We start from the raw sequence: 21,666 nt of genomic DNA, 5'->3' as shown, positions 1-21,666 counted from the left end.
ACATTAGCTCTCTTCACTGGACTTCTGCCCCCTTTTGCCCTCCTCCATTTCTTCTGCTGTCCAGCTCAAATGTGCTTGCACTATGACTTTATACGGACGTTTGTCACCCTGTTAATGAAAAAAACTGCAGCGTTAAAAGGGATCATGGAGCTGCTGTGCCTCAGAAGTTTGTGTGCTCTGGACTAATACCTGCAATCATTCACCTGGATGGTACAGTGGCTGGATCGTAATATTCTCCTGCAGAGGACACGACTGAAGGCGACAGAGACTGGCGGACTCCCGAAGGAACTCCCTGCTGAAGCTCGACAACCACCTAGAACCGTAAAAGGCTCCTCCACTCTCCGTGAAGTGTTAGGTTTTGATAGGACACTTAAATCAGAAAATAGGTCATGAGCCGTCATACAATAATTGGATTTAAAAATTAATAATATTAATGAGAGTCGGGGAATTCCTTTGTTTCCGTGACTTATTCATACCACTTGACTGTCTGAATTGATAACAAACCAGCTGAAAAGGTCTAGCATGTCTCTGGGTATTCTGTCACTCACACTGCACAGAGGCGACCTGTACATGCATTATCATATTAAATGTAGGTTAGCTGCGCCGGATCGTGAAGAGGAGATATTTCATTTTAAAATAGACATTGATAGGCTGGTAAAGCAGTGTAAACTAGCACAAAAATGCGATTGTTACTTTATCTTCACCCACTATTTACTTTTTAAATTATAAGGAACTGGTAGGTGAGGGCGATTGTGGCCTGTGGACGACACAGTTTTCCATCGTGGTCACTTCTGTTAAAGATGCACAATGTATTTGCACTATGCTGAAGATATAATATGTAAATATGATTTCAGCAAAAATATCTAAGGTGTGTATGGTAAATATGAAAGTGGAGCCAGCAGCCAGCTAGCTTAGATTAGTATAAAGACAGAAAATGGGGCGAACTGCCAGCCTTTGTTCGATCTGAAAATATGCCTATTAGCACCTTTTACAGCTCACTGATTAACACGTTATAGCATGCTTGTTTAATCTGTGCAAAAACCACTGTGTGGTTGCCAGCCAACCATCCAAGACTCAGAAATGCCAAGAAATACCAGTGTTTATAGAGACAGTACACAATTAAGTCCCGCCCACGTCTGGATGGAAAAACAATTCATCGCTCTGCATTGACTTTGGACTGCATGAAGGTGCCTCCTTCGTACTTCTGTCTGCTAGCAAACAATAGATTCATGCCTAAAAGTTGCTGTGCCACACTTTGCTTGACCAAAAAGATAAAGAACCCAAACTAAGTTTTTATATGATACCAAACTAAAGAACTACAGGCAATAAGGCGTGGGGCACCAGCAGGAAGAATAGGAAAACTGAGATCCTGACAGTATGTCTACATGTGCAGCAAGCAGTTACAGTTGCTAATTTGCGAGACACACTGTGGAGATTTCAGCTAATTGAGGTATGCAAGGCCTGGTTATAATCTTTTTAAGGTTAAATGATGATCTTACCCTGTGATTCTATCAAACAATTGTTAATATCACAGTATTTCAATGTATTTCTGGCCGTCCAAGGACCATTCCTCTAAGAAAAGTAAGGTAAGGAGGAGGGAGACTTAGACAGACGATATTTAGTTTGTCATTACACCTTTTCGACTGTGGTTGAGAGATATGAGATGTTGATTAGTGAACTTTAGAGGTGTTTCTACATGTATGTGGACTTTGTATCCTTTGAATGAACCCAGGCTAGCTGTTTTCCACTGTTTCCAGTCTTTATGCTAAGCTAAGCTAACCAGCTGGTAGCTCAAGCTTCATAAACAGACAGATCAACTGAGATATCCTCTCATGTGGACTTTGTCGGCAGGACACTAAATCAACACTGATCAGGTTTTCAGTCAGCTAAGAAACTGAAACAATAATGAGGGGGGGGGGGGGGATTTGGATTTTGAAAAGTCCTATCCCTGGTGGAAATTAAACCCTTGTATCAAAATCCAGTATTTTTTAATGGCACCTGGCCATTACTTAAACTATAGTAAAATATTCTTCGAGCAGGCACCTACAGTTTTTGCTTATTTGACTCTAAAAACAATAAAATCAGCACTTCCTACTCCGAAACAGACTGGGCAGCATACTGGGAAGCATTTTGACACAGTAGAAATTGACTGCAATGTCAGTTTTAGAAATGGCTTTAGGCTACAGAGACAGAATGATGTGGATGATATTATTAGGTGCTTTGGTAGGGAGAGAAATGTCATGGTAAGTGCTGCTGGTGATCTTAATTGATATAATTATCTACATTGTCTTTAAAATGTCATGTCTGTAAGAAGTGAGGCTGTAGTTAAACTCGGTGAGACGGTATTCCTCCCACTTGTTTTCGAGATTCACACTGGCCAGTCTGCAGACTCTCCTGTTGCCAAGCACAACAAGAGCTCGGCACACGCAGTAAATTTGAAACGGGGGCTCATGTGCCTCATGCCTTCCTCGCTGGCTCCCCCCCTGACCCAGGAGGATTAAGCCTGGCCACGGGGTTTTTCTTTCTGGTAGCTGATTTATGGGGCTTGAGCAGGAGAAACAAAGGGCCTGAATGTGTTTGAAGTGTGCAGGTGAAGACCCTAAGACGGCACTTTGAAAAAGCTCCCACTGGGATTGAAATCTCCTCAGCCACACCTGTTAAGGCAGCACTCAGATCCAAACGGTAACCTCTCACCTGGGCTGAGATCCACCTTCCACCTGTGCACCGTCTGTCCACGTGTTGGTCAGACTTTACGAGCTCGCCGCGGCTATGTGTGGCGAGGGATTAAACGCACTGCATGTGATTGACGATATGTCATGACACAAAAGCAAAGTAATGATATTTCATCAAGCTGATAATTCTGCCTGGATGCGCAGGCTTTGCCTTGTGGCCTAGATTCTCCCTCCTTCTCAAGAGGGATTGATTCAACCTTTCTTCTATTCTTCTACATTTTCTAATTAGCTTTAGTGATTTCCTAATTCTTTGACATTCAACCTTGAATTATTCCCTCCTCCACACATAAAAACAACCATTTGTTCCAGTTCTGGAAAACCAACAAAGCATGTTAATGTTCTTGTTTATTCCATGATCAAACATAATCATTCTCTCCTCTGGAGGAAACCTCCCTTTGGGCTAATTTCTGGCATTGTTACTTGCATGTTTGACAAATTAGACTCTGGGAAAGTCGGAGAGAACATGAGGGAAAAGCTACAGATACATTAGCATTTCATCCCTTCTTTGTTACACTCTTCGGGCAGAATTCAAAGGTTTGTTGACTTAGCAGGTTTTGGGAGGATTGAAGGGGTTCAGTCTGAAGGGTCATCCACTGAGGGATGGGAATGTTGTTTTGTATTGGAGTGAGCCAGGGGGGTGTTTAGCATTGAGCACAGGCATGGCTCTGACTCCTTTTTCTCTTTCAGAGAGCTCCCTGTCCAAGTGTGGATCTATTTTCCTCCGGAAACCAGGGAGTTTTCTCCTCTCTTCTACTGTCTTTCATTGATTGAAGCTCAGACCAGTGGCCCATCACACCTGGATCAAAAGTGAAACCACACTGGAGGAAGTTTTAATTTCCAGTCTTATCGTATCGAGCTACTACTGTGTTGTGAATCAATGCAGAGGGTTAATTCCACTTTAAACCGTGCTGAGTTGATTCTGCAGCACAAGATACACATCAACAACACCGGGGCAGTCAGACACAGCGGGATGTTTCTTTGTTTTTTTTTAATTTGACAATCAAAGTCTCAGCATTTTTCCCAGCTTTTCCTCACCTCACTGATCAAAATGCGCCCTCTCCTCGCTGCAGTTTTAACTTGAGCAACAAATAAACAGTCATTTTAATTGAGCGCCTTTTATGCTCAGTCACCATATCATTTCTGGGGGCATGTTGAACACAGGAAAATGGGAAGCCAAACAAGCCTATTTCGCTCTGCCATTCAGTGTATCAACAGGCATTAAGCTGAATAGGAAACAGCCGCATTTTCTCTCCCTCTCTCTCTCTCTGGAGGGCAGAGGCACTGAGACAGACAGACTGTAGTTCTCTCCCTGTGGATAGAGACAAGAATGAGGATGCTGGGGACAATAGGAGGAGAAGCCATTGTTAACCAGCCTCGTTGCTGTCAAGTCAGAGTCAGGTTGTGCCTCAGCCAACTGTCTGCAAACTAAGTACCGGGCACAGCAGGTGGTTGTCCTCAGTCTTAAGATTGGATTAAATCTGATCTTCAACGTTTGAGAGCTCTCCTGCTTTTTAATGTAAATGAACTATATTATTTGACCTTAGCCCCCCTTAAAAGTTCTGACAAGCTGTGATTCAAAATGGACTTTAGCTAAGAAGAAAAATTAGCATATTTTTGGATGTTATCACCACAGGATCCTCCTGTGCAGTCAGACCTAAAGTCCTCATTTTTATTGCTTAGAGAAAAATGACAATAAGGATCTACCATGTCTCCGACTTAGATTCCATATTCATCTTAATTGGTGCCTGGCAGGTTGTACAGAATGGAGATGGATTTGAAGTCATTTACTGGAAGTTCTTGACAGGCGCAGTGGAAGAGAACGTCAAGCCGTGTTCTGGCACACATAGCTTGAAAATCATCTGTCAAAATTTAGCATATCTAAGGAGAAAGGCTGCCTGTCATCTTCTATGTACGTCTAACCAGGCACAAGGGTGGATTTGATCAGGAACTATGTTGTACTCCTGATGTAAAGCACATTCATCAACTTGATATTTGGCTGACAAGTCAAAAAAAATGCCCCGGAAAGGCAAAGAGGTTTTTATAATGAGGTGGTTTTGAGCTACACATATAGTGCCAAAGGGTTTTTTCTAATAATGAATTTGTGCACAATATTTTTAAGTCAAAATATTCATAGTGTCATACATCATCTGACATATTTCACTGTCTAAACTTTCAAATGCGATGTTTGCTTTTTGCCCTGATTTTGCTCCGTCACACTAGATGTGATTTGTCGGTTTTGTTTTGCAAAACATTGCTGACAAGTGCACAGCTCAGCCAGGCAGATTATCAGTGGAAATCTCCACTCCAACTTCTTTATTTCCCCCCGAATCAATGTGGTGAACAGCAAGACGTGATTGATAATGATATTGAGATTGATTGTCTAAATCCCATCCCACAGTTCAAAGTCCCCAAACAGATAGTATATATACATGCAATTCAGTGCAGAGATAGGACTTGGCAGGAGCTGCCAATAGATAAGTGAAATAGGGCCAGAGTGAAAAGGCCTATCAGTCCCTAAGGGGCTTAGCTGCAGGAATCCGGAGCTCTAAACTGGTGGTGGTGGAGGGAGATAGTCGACATTGGTTTTAAATTACCCAAGATTGCCTTGTGGTTTCAGTCTGCGGGGACGCCAGCAGACAAGATGTTTGTTAAAACAAGTGCAGACATTGAGGCAGATTGGGGCAAGGAGCAGACCTGCGATTTCCTAGCCAGACAGAGCAGGTTGGAAGGCTGGTAATTGCAGAATTGGCAGAGGGGCTAAGGAGGTCTTGCAGCAATGATATCTGCCACTGGGACTGAGGCAGTGGTGATGCTGGAAAAGGGCTCAGTGTCCTCCCTGGGAGGATATTCTATCTGATGCCATACGAGTGACAGCCACACGCCACACTATTGGTACTGTTGTTCATTTGCCTGCTCTGTAACATGCCATACAGAAAAATAACTCTCAGAATTACTGCGTGGAAAATGAACACTAATTATGAAGTAGCTAGTAATTATTGTACAGGTGCCAAAGATGCTCTCTACCCTTAAAGTCATGAGTTCATGTTTTGCCTGGGAACCTTCCAGTCTTCTTGTTTTTCTGCGTTTATGTGCTGTTTAACAAAAGTAAAACCCACAAAAAAAATAATCAAAGTAAATCGTTCAACATTTTGGAATATGCTTAATTGCTTTCTTTCTGAATGGGTAATATGAATTAAAGGGCTGATATAATGAGCATTTTCTGGTCCATTCCTTTATCTTGGGTGTCAACTAGAAAATGTTTACATGCTTTAATGCTCAAAAAGCACATTATTTTTCTCATACTATCCTTTGCTACAGCACCTCGATTCAATCTCTGCCTGAACGCTTCGTTTGGGTGCCTGTCTCTTTAAGGCCCCTGTCCTGAAAAGCCCAGTCTGCTCTGATTGGTCAGCTCACACAAGCCTGAGCAGGCACCGCCCACTGTGTTTCCATGTCACCTATGCCTACGCCATGCTGGGGGCGTGGCTGAGGGTGGTGAAGGTATAGTTGTGACATCACAACGTAACAGAAATCCTGATGGCTCATTTCAGGCACAGTTTCTGAATACCGGTTGTGTGCATTTCTCTGTTCATTGATCCTTTTGATACGTTCACATTATTCGTATTGCAGGTAGACTTTCTACAATATAGAAATAAACAATATTGAAAGTAACATGTTCATTACTGAGCTTGAGAGGCGCTTGTAGGTGGATTTTATTACCTTTGGGCTGACCCAGGATTGCTGTTTTTTTCATATGAGATTGGTATTGATCTTCTTACTTGACTCTCAGCAGGAAAGCAAATAATTAGAACTATTCCTTCTAAAAAAGTTGAACAATATGGCTAAAAAAATAAAGGACCACAAACAATGGTTAGCGTCAAATCAAGGCCTGGATTTGATGCTTATTAAAAGTCTTTTCATTAAACCCTGAGTAATAAAGACTCCAAAATTAGGAAGGCAGGATTCTTCAAAAATGAAAGAAGTTCACAAATGTTAATCTTCCAAACAAAACAAATAATCCCCAAAACAGAAGCCAGCAAAGTCAATTACAAACTCACCAAAGAGATGCATCCTGAACAAATGCAGCTAATGTGTTCAAAAACACCTTATTTTTCACCTTATTTTCCCTCAACACACATCTGCTTCTTCTATATTCTATTTTCACCCTCACAGTCCTTCCCACATTCATTCGTTGGCATTCAGAGAGAGGACTGCATGCATAGCACTCCACTACACTACCAGACTTTGACACAAACACACGCACACACACACACACACACACACACACACACACAAAGCACACAGCTTTTAATGCTTAAAGTTTACTTTTGTTACAGGTGCAATAACAAAAGGCCTTTTAAGTCTGACTTGAAAATCTTTAGGAGAAATTGGCTCCAGCATTGAGGGGTTGAGGTATTGATTCTGGCCTCTGGCTCAGTCCAGGAAAAGATGGATAGATTTCTTTGAAATGCACTCTGCGTGAGAATATAAAGACTATTGTGTGTTCTCACTCAGGAATAAATTGTTTCATGACATATCTAGGGCCACCTTTTTAGCTTCAAGCTGCCTGCTTCTCTTGAAAGGGGAATGTTGACAGGGTGGAGCACATTCATCTGTAGTCCCAGACTACCCACACCTCATAGAAGCTTTTATTGAAAGTTAAATCTCCTTCAGAGAGTTGGCAGCCTCTCGTTGGGATATCTATTTCAGCAGCTGTCGAGGCTGATTATATGGGGGTTGTGCCACACACTGGCAGCGATATAAACCTCCTACAGAGAGAAGGACTATTATGATGCTATTGATTGATGCTTTCATCTGCATGCATGTGTACAATCTCTTGACTCAGAAGCAGCTGTTTGTATTGACGCCGTGCAACATGTGATCGGTGATACGTTTTGTTTTTTGATTTATGGCGCTCACAATGGTGATGTCACATGTTTATGAAAGCTATGATGACATGTGCTTTCTGCCGAACAAGACGCTTTAATGTTTGCCTCAGGGCAGAACAGTTCTACAGCAGATCAATAACAAGTTGCAGGCGTCACGGGTGCATTTTCCAATACTGGAATCTGATACCAAGAGCCCTATGCAACAATCAAAGCAATGCAAATTGATTTATTGCATGTTCACACCCTGTTAGCCCGTCTTATTGGTCAAAATAGTTCAGCTAAGGCATTGAATGTGGAGGGTTCTTCGGTATTGTCAATAAAAAAGCGGTACGGGTTTGTTCCACCCACCGTTTTCAGATCCATAGAGGATCAATTAAAACGTTACCAAGAGACTGTAAAATGGTTTATAATCACTACATTCTCATTAAGGATTGGGTTTTTAATTAATTCTCTTAAAGTAAAGCCTTTTTAATTGTCACCGTGATAACTTCTGGTATCACATACCACTAAAAACTGAGATTACAGCTACAGGTTGAACTGCAGGTGGCCTGTGTAAAATAATATTGGTGATATAAGCTGAACATTTTGTTAACTTCCTATGTATCGCCTCTGGAAATGTATGCAATGAAAACTGAATTGTGTTCTTTTCACTTAATGTCTTTTGAATTCAAATGAACTGCGCAATGCGAGAATCATTAATAGAACAGATCTGTTAATGATGGCTTTGAAGGGAATGAAGTTTCAAACAGAAACCACACTCCTCTCATTTTCCTGATTTATTATTAAACACAGAGTTGACATTTTGTTAAATGAAACCTTCTGAAATTAAACAGCGATAGGGATCTGCTCAGTGCATGTTTTTGAAACTCTCCCTGCACTCCCATCACCCATTGACTCGGAATACATTCTGCTCCTCGCCAATGCCATCGATTTGAATATCAAACACCAATAAAAGTCACCTCTTTGGGTTTGTTTGAGCACCACCATGCTGTGAGAGGAAGGTGGGCGGCGCGGGGCAAAGGATCTTGGAACTATTGAGTCAAAATATTGATGGAACGGAGCCAGTCTCCATGCCGCTGCAGCCAAAGACTCATGTTAATGTTCTCCAAGTTACATCTTGGCAACTCAAACATTTTTATTTATTTAAGAGAGAAAGTTGACTGAGCATGAAGTACATGCTCTTTTTCAGCACCGCCTTCATACTCGTACTAGAATTTCACACAGTCACTCCAGGGAGGTGGAGGACAACCACGGCTCCCCACTGTTTGCCACAGAACAGCTCCCACTGAACCATTGGAGGTTGAGAGCCTTGCTCAAGGGTATGGTGATGGTGATTCACAAAGGTTTCTTATTCAGGTTTCCTCAGCCAGGTTCTCTGCTAGTCTTGGGAATAAATTTTTTGGCCACCTGTTATTGCTGTTTCACGTTTATAAAACACTTAACTTTCCAGGTTGGACAGGCTGTGTACTGTACTGCTATAGGTGGATCCACTGCTTAACTGCCTCCACAGATTAATGAACTTACTTGCACCCAATTATACAATGGCAGTTAGCAGCTGTTAAAGAATGCTAATGAGCTTAGGATAATAGCTCGGAGGGAAAAACAAAAGTATATGAAGCATTTTGTGAGGTAAATATGGAAATTAAAAAAACAAAACAGAAACAATTAGACACACACAGTATGAATAATAGTATATATTCATATTTAAACCTGTGATTTTCTTCTACTGTGACAAGGACCCATTGTTTGTTCATCAGCCTCGAGTGTTTTTCAAATTATAGCTAGCTAATGTCAGCTGACAGCAACTTCAACACACATCCTCAGCTTGTGTATGTTGAGGGTTAAATGAGTTAAGGGAGTTAGCGCACATGGAAACTTTACAAGAGAGGTATGAAGATTCAATTGGAGCTAAATTAAGCAGTTAAAGTAGACATAACATTAGTCAAACTCACCAGAGTGAGCTTTTTAGCTCCGGCTAACATGTTACAGAAAACTGCTTAATTTAGCATTAGCGTATATAGAGCAACATGGACATATCTCTTGGAGTCTGAACTCTTTGTGAGTATAAGTAAGTCTCGTATTATGTTTTGTTGTACTAGCTCTTGAATATCTGTCTCTGTATTGTTTGTTTTTTTGGCTGTCACCTGTTAGTTTCTCTCTGCACTTAGCAGTAACCCCAGCTAACGCACAGGTAACGTTACAGTTAGCTTCTTATCCTCGGCACGTTTCTTTGGTGATGGGGTTAGCTTGAGTAGGCGATGGATTTCTGGACATGCTCTCAACAATTCTTCAACCTTTTATACCTGTGATACTTTGGCAATCACTCCCTTTTCGATGTCCACCCCCTCAAAAAACAGACAAAGTAGCAAATATATCATTAGCAGCTGCCCTATGGAGCTGGATATTAATTATCCTGTGTTCTCCTCGTTTGGCCACTCATTTGCACGTGTACTGTAAATGTCACCAGAGAGATAAATGGGAAAACAAAAAGCCCAGCCTGTAGCCTTTATGCAGCAGAATGTCAGAGGGAGCTTGTAAGAGATGAGATATTAGTTTTGGCCGGGCATAGATTCTGGCTCAAGGGACATTACAAGAGAGGCAATAAAATTTGTATGTCATCTGTGTTTAGAAACTTATTAGCAATGAGCAAGCAAACATTTTCAGATTCATTTCTGGCAAGAGGCATAATAATATACTGTGCATACGTTATCAACAACGAGCCAGTGTAATCACGCATCTGAAGCTGCATAATATCATTTAGCTACATCTGCTGTGTCTGAAATCGACCTCCCACTGGTTAAAAGCCACCTTTATGTTCACACTTTTTTGAGCTCCTTTTTTCAGCAACATCTTGTTTTGTCTATGCCTTTCTTTTGTAGATTTATGAGTGGATTGAAAGGCACTTTGGGGCGAAAAAAAAAAGCTCAACTCTCACATTCTCTGCGTGGCCTTTAAGGTGCGAGGAATAAAAGGGGAATTTGTATTAATCGATCACACGCCAAGCCTGGTTGAAGCCTGGCCCTAATGGTTGCTTGCTGTCATTTTGCAAGCAGCTTGTAAAAAGGATTAGAGTGGCTCTGTGGAGTGTAAGGGCGCATGAACAGCAAAGTTCTGTGGCCGGCAAGGAAAATAAATCAATTTATCCCTGATGGTGGTGCAGTTTTGGAACATAATGCCTAACGATGATGGAGTTTGGACACTTCATACTTGTCATTGTGAAATTGGACTGCCGTGTCGCTAATGATGGTAATGTATGTTGTGCCTCGCCTACTACAGTAATCCTTCACTCTGTCTCACTTAAATGCATCTCATTGTCTGGCATATTGCATTATGAATACCGCTGGGGAAAAAAAGAAGGAGAATTTAATTTATATATTCATTCATTTGAGCAGCAAGTTAATGGAAAAACTGTATAACCATATAAATTTCTTCCTTTTGTCACAGGCGATTGTAACTTTGAGAAGCCGCTGGCAGCGTGCGGGTACAGCCAAGGCAGAGACGATGACCTTGACTGGGAGCAGGCCAATACCAGAGAGAAGCCTTCATCAGATCCATGGATGCCCTCAGGTAAGGAGAGTGACACTGGCTTCTGAGGAGGAGAAATGATGAAACCATCACCATACAGAGAGTACACCATTGCAATAGTCTGCACATTTGACCCTGTCTTTTTTTTATGTAAGAAGCAGTGCTCTGTGCTGAGCAAGGATTATTTTTACACAAAGGAATATTATTTTCTAAAAAGCATCCGATTAAATATGAATCAGAATATGCTGCTCCTCCTTATTACATGGAGAGGGATTAGCCACCGTGACATCCGCCATGGTTAAGAGTATCCTTGAAATAGTAGCCTAAATATTACTTGGCTCAAGTGGCCATGCTATAAGCATAATTATTATAAATACTTCTAACATGCAACTAATTTGACAGAGCTTTTACGTGACAAATGTTTACGTTATGTGTTTTTTTTGTTTTTTTTTCACAAAATGAAATGCATCTCCAAATGGCCAGCTCGGTCTGATGATTTAGGTGTTTACATGGGGCATTTTTCTGATTAGGCTATACGTCTGACTATAATTGGAATATACTGTAAGGCTGCATGTAAACAACTTTGTGTTAGAGACTAATAAATATTGATTACAGCTTATACAGTATGTTCATGTACTATTCGATCTCGTAAGCATAATCTTTAAAGAGAAGACAACACTTCCACCTGCTGCCCTAGAGTTTCAACACTATTCTGTTTTATTATCAACGTGACACAACTTCTCCCCGCATGATTGTCTGCTACACAGGATCTATGGGACAGTCACATGAACTGAGACAAAAGCGACATTTGATATAAAAACACTCAGATCCATTTTAATTAACGCCGCCTTTTCGTCAGCCCCCCATATTGAAATTCATTAAAATGCTTTCCGTGCATTTTGTGTCTGTCGCACACAATTTGTCTCTTTAATGTTCCATTGATCGCTTTTCATTTGATTCGAAATGCAGAGATATCACCGCCACTGAGCAGAAGGCACCTAAGGAATTAGACTAATGGAATGACTTTTTTTCCCGTGTTATAACAAAGGTAGCGTTGCAAACTAATGGATATTGTTTTCCTCCCCTATCTGATGCCTAATCTCACAAAGGCTGCATCACAGATAGATTGCACCGGGCCCCCCCAGTGACAGAGGGGGAATTAATTAGCAGGCCTTCACTAATTTTAAGCAGCCAGTGCCCAGACCTGTTTATGTGTACATCAGGATGATGTGTGTTGAACCGCCCCGGAGAAATTGCTTTCCATGGCGGGGGAAGTGTCGACTTTTTTTCTACCGCAATTGATTAATGTCGGGACCCACAGAGGCTGGGCAAAGGTTACAGTGAGATCTGGAAAAGCCTTGACCTACAAATTAACGCCTCGCGCATGGTCTAAATTTAACATATCTGATTAAAATCCCATGTCTGGTTAAGAGGTGTCCCTGATTGTGCTTCCTAGACTGAGTGCACTTCAGATAGGCTTGTTTTCTACCCGCGTGTCTTGAATTGTGCGTAATTAACAGGTTGCAGCTCTTTCTCCATTTCTCAGTGTGAGCACTCAGCCTGCCGTGCGAAATTGTAATCTCTCCTCTTTGACCGCACTGAAAGGGATGTGAAATGTAGTGTACTTGACGCCTGAAATTGTTTTAGGGCTACCGGAGAGAGGGTGTTGATGGGTAGAAATGCATTTATGTGAAAGCCGCACTGGTGGAAAAGCTATCTCACCTCTGATTGCTGTCTCACTCTCAACCTGTACTTATGAATCTTCACAAAACGACCTTATCATACTCACAGAACAGATTGTTCCTGACAGAAGGCATTGCTACCTCAAACACTTTTAGAATTGGTTGTAGACAGTGTCTGTCCAAATAGAGATGTTCTTAATGTCAGTGTGAATTTATGATTGAAATGATGATTAAAACATTAAATTAAATCCTTCTAGAGGTCTTAACAGCTACCTCACATTAACTCCAATCCAAGTATCCCTTTGAATTTTGGACAAATCTGCACCTTATGACTTCGATCCAAAACCAATGTTGAGTGCCAATACAGGATATAGTTCGCCCTTGAAGGATAAGTTCACCAAGAAAATGAACATTTAGTCATTATCTACAGCGTGAGGGTGAGTAGATGATGACTGAACTTTCACTTTTGGGTGAACATATCCTTTAATGTAGTGAGGTTGTTATGTAAGTGTGTGAAGATCAGGGTGGTGTACCATGACTTCTTCACAGTTGTTTTCCCAAACCTTAACCAAGTGTTCCAGTTTTCTAGCTCTAACCATACCCATAGATGGATTGTGGTACTAGATCCCAGACCCGAGTTCCCACACAGCCCATACTTTTTACATTGTGGTGACATCACATATTTTTAAATCACTTTTCTGGGCTCGAGGAAAGTTTTACAAAATTAAAACCTATATGGGTCAAAAATCCATAGCAGAAAGAGTCATAGGCCTAACTGACATTGTTTGCATATTGAGGTGTGCTATTAAAAGTTTAACAGACGTCTCTTTTATAATGGTGCTCTTTGGGAAAAATGCTTTTGGAGCGCAGGAGAATTTTCGTCTGGCACGTGGCAAAATTGGAAGCAAGGCTAAACGGCGTCGTTGTGTAAAGGTCTCAATAATACATTCATGATCATATCTCAGCCAAAGTTAATTGCCATGATAACATATTGTAGCTGCCATTAGCAGATAATGCAGAAAGGGAGAATTTTAAAAGTGTTGGCACTTAATGTAAAAAAAAAGACGGCCTTAAATCTAATTTGAGGTTTTGTAGACTCATCCAGCACTTAGGTTCCTATCTGTCAGGTTTATTCTCCATTATTTGTATCCAGATACTTTATCTTGACGTTGTCAATTTGAAAAATTGGACTAGACCTGTTTATTTAAGTTTATTATGCAACAATACGTTTTCACATATTTATTAAAAGTTGAAAACATTCAGACTTGAACGCTACATGTTATCTACTATCTCCTTACAAAAAACATGTTATCAAAGGCCTGTGAAATCAATAGGAAACATCCTGCATTAATGTTCTGTGTCAGTGTGCTCAGTGTAGAGAACACACAACTCATGAGAGGCACTGTGCAGAAGTTGATGTCGCCCCGCTGAGGACTCTCCTTCATCCTACGAAAGCTCATGCTGCAACCAAAGACCAAACTGGCCTGACTCCCTCGTATCATGTAGATAAAAGAGTACCAAAAAGGGAAAAAGGCAAAATGAAACGCGACAAGAAAAAAAACAAGCCCTCCAGTCACATGAAGAAGAGATGAGCAGTGCCTGAAACTCTTGGTTGTTTACCACGATGCGATCCCTACCTAATTGCTACGTCTGGACGGAGAGTAGCCTTGTTTATCCCTCCGCACAGCTCTGATTGCATGCTTTGGCTCCTTTAGAGTGGCTCAGCCCAGTTCTGAGGCTCTGCATGTCTGCTTGGGCACTCCCCTGTGTGTTCCCTCTCCCGAGCCAACTGGAGAAACCCCCGGCAGAACTGTCACTGTCAGTCCTGTTATTACCAACAAGCCTCATCTGTCCTGGACAATGATAATAAAACCCTCACAGCCAACGCTCATTCAGCCTTGGAGAATAAAACTGGACACACTTCTGTCAGAGTCCGAAATTGGCTTGGACTGCTTATTATTTGAAAAAAAAAAAAAAATTACCACACTTGAGTCAAAGACATTTGTGTCATCTCTTAAAAAAAACTGATTTCTCTCATTTCCACCCTGCCCTCTGTTGTTATGACTTCTCCAACATGGTGCAGTTGTCTCAAAGAAGAATGGATGAAGAAACTGTGAGGAAGTTTGCAGTGCGGAGCTGTAGGGGGGGGTGTCCAGATGCCATTAAGGAGGAAGCTGTTTTTTAGTGAGCCCCATCTGGTGCAGAGGCTGCCTCCTCTCTGATGGTGTCATGGATGTTGCCAGCAGTAGGCTGCTGCTCCCTGCCTCCCCCCAGAGACTCGTTCTGGGGAATAATGGCAAGAGGAGGAGGAGAAAGAAGGTCCTCTAACTGAGATTAATTAGGGTTTTTGTATTATGCTAGGCACAATAGCAAGTGCAGCTTGGGCTAAATGACTTATTGTTGTATTCTTAATATCTGCTCTAAATATGTTGTGCAAGAGAAATTGAATGTTTTTGTCTCTCTGTTGCACAAGGCTTTTGTTTTGATAGCATGCCCTTGGTCTGTAATGACACCTAGACAATAGTGAAGGATTGGCAGAATGAGGTTCTTCATAGGGTAACGGTGATCTTCTCTCACTCTGTTTTCTTTCTTGTCAGGTTGATAATGCGTTCATGCAAATGCAGCTCACTCTTGAACCCAGAAGGGTTCCTTTCTTAGTGCGGCTACTGCATACGGATAAGACGGATCATCTTAAAAGGCAAACAGTTCACCTTTATGACCATTTTAATCAGGAGGTAATGAATTGACAAAGCCCCTCCGCCTTACCTGGACAACCAGTGTTGTTTACGACGCTGTGTGTGCTGTTCAAATGGAAGAGGAGAAAGGAGGATGGCCACTTAAAATATGAGAGGAGAGAACACCCACTGACTGAAGGACGTCAGAAATTTAATCAGAATTTAAATCACATCAGCAAAAGATGGGATTTGCTGTTGACAAGGGAGGGGCTCCGTCTTGTGAAAATAAGCTAATTGCTTTTGAGCCATTCACAACTTTGTGTGAAAATCACACCTTGCAAGGTGTTGGCAAGGTTGTGAGGTTAAGGAGAAACCCCATTATATGATTAGGGAATGAAACCAAACAGCAAATTACATCTGATCAATTCGTGAATTAATTCCTGGGGACGACAGACTGAGATTTTCAATTTAGCATTGTGAGGTTAAGTACTGTACCGTGGTCTGAGCAAACAGGATTGCATGCATTACTATAAACAGGATTATGACAGCACACTGTATTGTCATGATGGAGGACATATTTGCATACTATGTCTTTCCCCCATTAGTGTGCATGGTATGTACAATTACGGCTAATGATGCAGCTAGGTGACATGTGAACACTCTCTGTTGTATAATGGGTTTGTATCAGGCAAATGGGCTATTATATGACCCATTTATTGCAGTGGAGAGCCAACAGTGCGTGGTGCATATTAAGATGACATATTAAGCCATTAAGATTTGCTGTTGATTGACATGCGGCAACAAAGGATGCTGTCATGGAACATAATAAGGGTCAGTTGTTGCACCTGACTAAAATGACAGCGCTGAAACGTGTTGCGCATGATGGATGGTTTCGGGTGAATCTGTCTGACACCGTCAAATAAACCTGGCAGGTCCTTCATATGGAGAGCCCAAACTTATTCACTGTTACTTTATCAGACCCTTTCATGTTTCAAAGGACACTGGGAAAGTTCTGGAAAATTGAGTGGAGGCCACGGCTGTTCACATTAACAGCCTAACCCTCACAGCGAGAGCATTTTTGATTGGTGGCAGACAGTGAGAATAGCCCTGTCTTCATTGACATTTCCGAAGCGGCAGCCGTGCTTTTCTGCGGCGGTGACCTCTGTGAATTTTATTAGCAAATGAGACCTGGAGGGTTTGGGTTTAAAGAGCGCCCCTTCATTCTGATTTCCCCCACATAATGATTTCCACAGAGTTCAGGACCTGAATGGAGGAGAAATAATGAGCGCTAGTCATTACTGCAAATTATATGCTCTGCTCAGACCATCACTCAACTCATAATTAATCTACATACCTTCAACCTATAGACTTTGATGATTAGGATTAGACAGTACCCTATTTGTATGAACTAAATTATATCAGCCTGAACTCCCCTTAAGAAGACTTCCCTACCTTTTATATAAGAAAAGGATCCAAGGGAGAAAGAAAAAGCCTCTTAACCAGCTCGAGGGTGTTTTCGCTTCATCATGCCTACTTTACCTGAAAAGATCAGATCAGATGTGCTTAAGATAAATCTCATTCGTACACAGGATGCTGTTAAGTCTTTTTTGAGTTGCATCTTCAGAGTTGTTTCCAGTCAAACATGGGATGCATGAATGCAATAGAACAAGATTAATAGGATTCATCTAAAGTTTGTCTCCGGTCACTGGTCTCCACCAACCCCGAACCTCTTCCTGCTCTCTACAATACAACAATAAATAAAGACAGACACTAAAGACACTTTGATGCAGGAAACGAGGAAATTAGGATGTGGTCTTGTCCCATTGTGGTAATCCTGAAAAGCTGTCATTTCTAAATTAAGTTTGCATGCTTCATAAAAGCGGGAATTCATACTGTATATCACTCTGTTAGTCTTTCGATGGATTATGGTCATTATTTTTCGCGTGTGTTCTCTCAAGATAATGTCAGAGTGGTAATGCGCAGAAAAATTAGCTCCCATGTGCTTGGATAGAAAGTTCCAGTGGCCACTAAAAAGTTATTTTATGGGGTGATTAGGTGCTAGAAAACCATCAAATTAAAGTATTTAATTCTTGAGTGATTGCGAATTTGTCACCAGTTTCTGCTCTTAGCTGAATGAACTTGTTTTCCCATATGGACTGACGCAAGCTGTGACCAACTCCCACCTGCTCTGCCAGCCCGAGTGAGCCAACAGGTCAAAGGATTAACCTGATGGAAGCCGTCCCCTGGACACTTAATTAATGCTGACCAGATATTCAGCTTGCAATGCTGCAGCCTCTTGATGGTTTAATTGATGAAGTTTTGGATGTTGTTCTTGTTAACTTTTACAGAGGAACAATAGAAAACATCCTGACTAGAAATATAAATGAACTACAAATTGGCATGGATGTGCTCTGCAGCGGATGATTAAAACCACCTTGAGCATCATTGGTACCGATCTACGGAACATCAGTTATGTCGGTAAAGCGAGGCGTCTGCACAGAACCCAAAGGATACTAAAAGATAACACCAACCCCAGCCACACTCTGTTCACCCTGCTTTCATCTGGCAAGGTTTCTATCCAAATGTATCGCAAATTTTAAACGCATTTCGAGAAAATCGGCCAAAGAAAATGCAAATAAATGCTTGTTTCCATCTACTACTACGATTGTTTGGAGTTGGTTCACCTAGATGAGCAGTAGGCTGCACCAATTCTTCAGTCAGGTGTGATTGTGCCCTTGCAGAAGAAGAGAGCACAACAAGATGACATGATGAAATAAGCGGCAGTCATGTCGAAAACAAGTTGATGAACGTTACAGTTCTCATCACTCCACACAGAGCTGAAGTTTTAGTCTGCTGCTAATTAATGTCTCTGATGTGGATGTTTAAGTCGCACTCTTTATGTAGGTCATCATTTATTTCTTATTTGTATTTCTATTGCACTTTGTTGCATTTTGCTTTTATTGATAGGCCAACTTTTCTATGTCAGCTGTGCGTAAAAACTTTGTTGCAAGATTTTGAGATTTAATTTTAAATATTTGGCATTTTCACACACAACTTGAAAATGCGCAAATAAAATGGATGGATGGATAATCACCTACAGAAGTATCCGCTGCCACACTACCAGACTACAGAACAGTTTCTTCCTCATGCTTTGAAACTCCCCATTGAATCCTTCGCACTTTACAATCAAAATAGTTTATTTCTTTGACATATTATTAGTACTATAAAGGGATTACAACTTGTAGAATGAAAAATATATGAACTTTCTACCTTGTTTTTTCTTAAGATCTCTTATCTGATGTCCTTGTCAAAACCTGGCACCAACATTACCCACACTGCACCTTGGCAGCCGACAGTTTGGCCAGTGCTTCGGGTGTGCTATACTAGAAGGTGCTAATGTAGCAGCTGGTAAGGTCACTGCTCTTTTACTCCACACCCCCAGATTTTTTCATATTCAAACTTGTAGTCTTCAGCCCCAACTGACGCAAACTCGTGTGACATCATTTGAGGCAACTTATCAGACTTAATGTGGTTTCCTGTGAAGCCACAAAAGACCGTGTTTCCACATAAACTATGAGGTGGTATTCCACATAAACCTGTAAACAGATTTTAATGTGTAAAACTTGTTGAGTTCCCCTTTAGCCATAAGTAAAAACAGTTGACTAATGACTGAAATTCACTGAAATTGGTCCATGAAAGTTTGGGGCCACAACTTAATGTGAACCACCTACTCATTTATTGCCTCTGACAATGAATTGTCTGATAATCGATGCATGGTTAATGATTTCTGTGTAACAGCCCTCATCCAGGCACACTGTCCTTGTTAATAATGTCTAAAATATCTTCACATAATGAAGTCATGCATTTCTATTTCAGCGCTCTTCCCCTTCATTTCTGAACCGCAACATGAATGTATGTAGCATCTGCAGCAGGAACGCTTCATCTTTCACTAATTCATTTTTCATACCAGCCTCCATGTTCGCCATGTTCAGCCATCATTGTAATGGAAGGTGAAGGTGGCCTACATTGGAATAATAATAAATCTGTTCCTCTGAATACCTTAGACAATAGCCGAGCCCTGGCCTTTACCGAGTCGTGGAGACGGGCCTTGAGTGTGCTGAGAGCTCTCTATTTTTAATTGGTCTTGAACACGTCATTGTTAAGGCAAAAGAGATAGAGAAAGGAGACGAGAGGGAGAAAAAACACCCTTGTGCATCACTAGCACATTAGCACAGCACTAACACAGTGTCATTATAATTTGCTCTTAGTCTTGCTGGCTAATTAGCTTGTCATGGTGCAGCAGGTCCTGCAGAGTATGTGGTCATTAGGCTCTGAGAGCATAGAAACTGAATGACAATCAGTGTTTTCCTGTCATCTTCTTCACTTCTTTAGACAGTGACAATGGCAGCACGATTAGGTGGGTACACTGTCACCGAAATACTGGATTCTTACATTTTATGGTGGTCAACAGTGACGGAAGGAAAGACTTTTCCCCCTTGTTGTGTTCGAGTTCACTGACCCAAATCAAGATGATTTGTAGGCCTCAAATTCGGTGACAGGAATTTCTCAGCCTTGTTGCAACAGTTCTGCAATCTTCCTGGTAGCGAGGAAGAAATGTTCTTATATTTACACGTCTTTCTGTTTAGTAATTGCACATGAAAACTAGCGGCCACTGCATTAAGCTTTATTAAACAAGAAGTGACTGCTTAAAAAGGGTACCTATTGTTTTATTAATATTTCATTAACATGGGAGTAAAAATGTACAAATGCCGCTTGAGGCTTCTGATATTTTCATCTCTAATTACCAACAAAGAGCACGGCTGTGCATAAATCTCCTGTGCAACACTGTCACAACGTGGCTGTTTGAGATGAAAAGTAAACAGCCTGCTGTAATCATAGAGGAAAGCAGTGGTGCCAGCATCTTTGTCTTTGTAACGTGAGCTACAACCGAACAATTCATCAACTGATTATTAGTGCTGGTTCGCATCACACCAAGGTTTGCTGATGCCTCAAAGGGAAAAAACTAAAATGTTCTGGGCACCTGAGCAGATGGCTGAATGTTATTAAGGAGACCTCAAAGCCCTCATAGAGAGGCACCTGATTGAGGTTGGACAAACAAGTGTCTCAAAGTCGACTCCTCTCCTGCCCTTCTACATGTAACCTACACAACTTCCTGCGTTGCCTCAGAAATAATTAGACTCATCATTTGAAACAGAGACCAACTGAATGTGAATAATAGATTACAAAGCTCCGGGAGAACAGCAGTGTGCTGTTTACAATAGTGAATCATGAGTGATCATGCTGTGCAGGAAAATCTATAAAAACAAAAAAGCCACGATCAAAAATAGCTGATATGGACTGTATAAAAGCTTCTGGATCTGAAAAGTAAAGCCAATGCAGAAGTGCCTCAAACTTTTTGCCTCATTCTTTCTTGATGACAGCAGGGGGCGACTCCACTGGTTGCAGGTCCGATTGTATAGAAGACTATGAGAAAATGACCCTACTTCTCACTCGATTTATCACCTATGTAAATGGTGTCCTGATGAGTTTTTGGTCTCAGTGACTAGTTTCAAGTCTTCTTCAGCGCAGCATGATGTTTATTTTGAAAATTATGGTCCCCTTTAGAGTAGATAGACGATAAAGCAGGGTACGCTTAAGGGCTTGGCTACCATGTGATTGGCAAGTCACTACCCCCTTCCAGGGGTTCAAAGTCAGATCCAATTAGGATATCCTCCCCAGCTCCTCCCTCCCGTCCAAATACGGTCACCAAAGACTAAAATGCGATGCCCAAAATGCCAAACTCAAGGCTTCAAAAGAGAAGTCAACATACCAATAGGTGACATCACGGTGGCCCTGTCCACATTTTTATACAGTCTATGATAGGTAATCCCAACTTAAAAAATACCTTTTATTACTGTAAACACAAGGAGATATTATGATTGGCCTTGAATGACTCACTAGATTTCACACAAAAGGGCCAGTGTGAGCAATACATAATAAAAGAAATTGAGAAAAATATTTTCACACAAACATTTTCACACACTTATTCTCACTTTTTAAAATCTATTTATCGAAACTATGTATTTATTTGACAGCTGCATCTCACAGTCTTCCTTAGCGTTGGAATAGTTGAGGGCTACAACTAATAGTTATTTCCATTAGC

General features: G+C 41.3%; 1 protein-coding gene across 6 annotated transcripts in view; it reads left to right on the top strand.

Annotated features, from left to right (window-relative positions):
- LOC141017155 (receptor-type tyrosine-protein phosphatase mu-like) overlaps nt 1-21,666 on the top strand; it is a 176,297-nt gene that overhangs the window by 28,269 nt on the left and 126,362 nt on the right. For all 6 annotated transcript variants that reach the window (XM_073491785.1, XM_073491784.1, XM_073491783.1 and 3 more), the window contains exon 2: nt 11,066-11,188. In XM_073491785.1, coding sequence (XP_073347886.1) covers nt 11,066-11,188 — 123 coding nt within the window. The remainder of the gene's footprint in view (nt 1-11,065; nt 11,189-21,666) is intronic.

The sequence above is a fragment of the Pagrus major genome, chromosome 21 (genome assembly GCF_040436345.1).
Source record: "Pagrus major chromosome 21, Pma_NU_1.0".
Taxonomy (NCBI): Eukaryota; Metazoa; Chordata; class Actinopteri; order Spariformes; family Sparidae; genus Pagrus; species Pagrus major.
The sequence above is the reverse complement of the archived record's forward strand: the minus strand, read 5'-3'. Positions and strand labels throughout refer to the sequence as shown.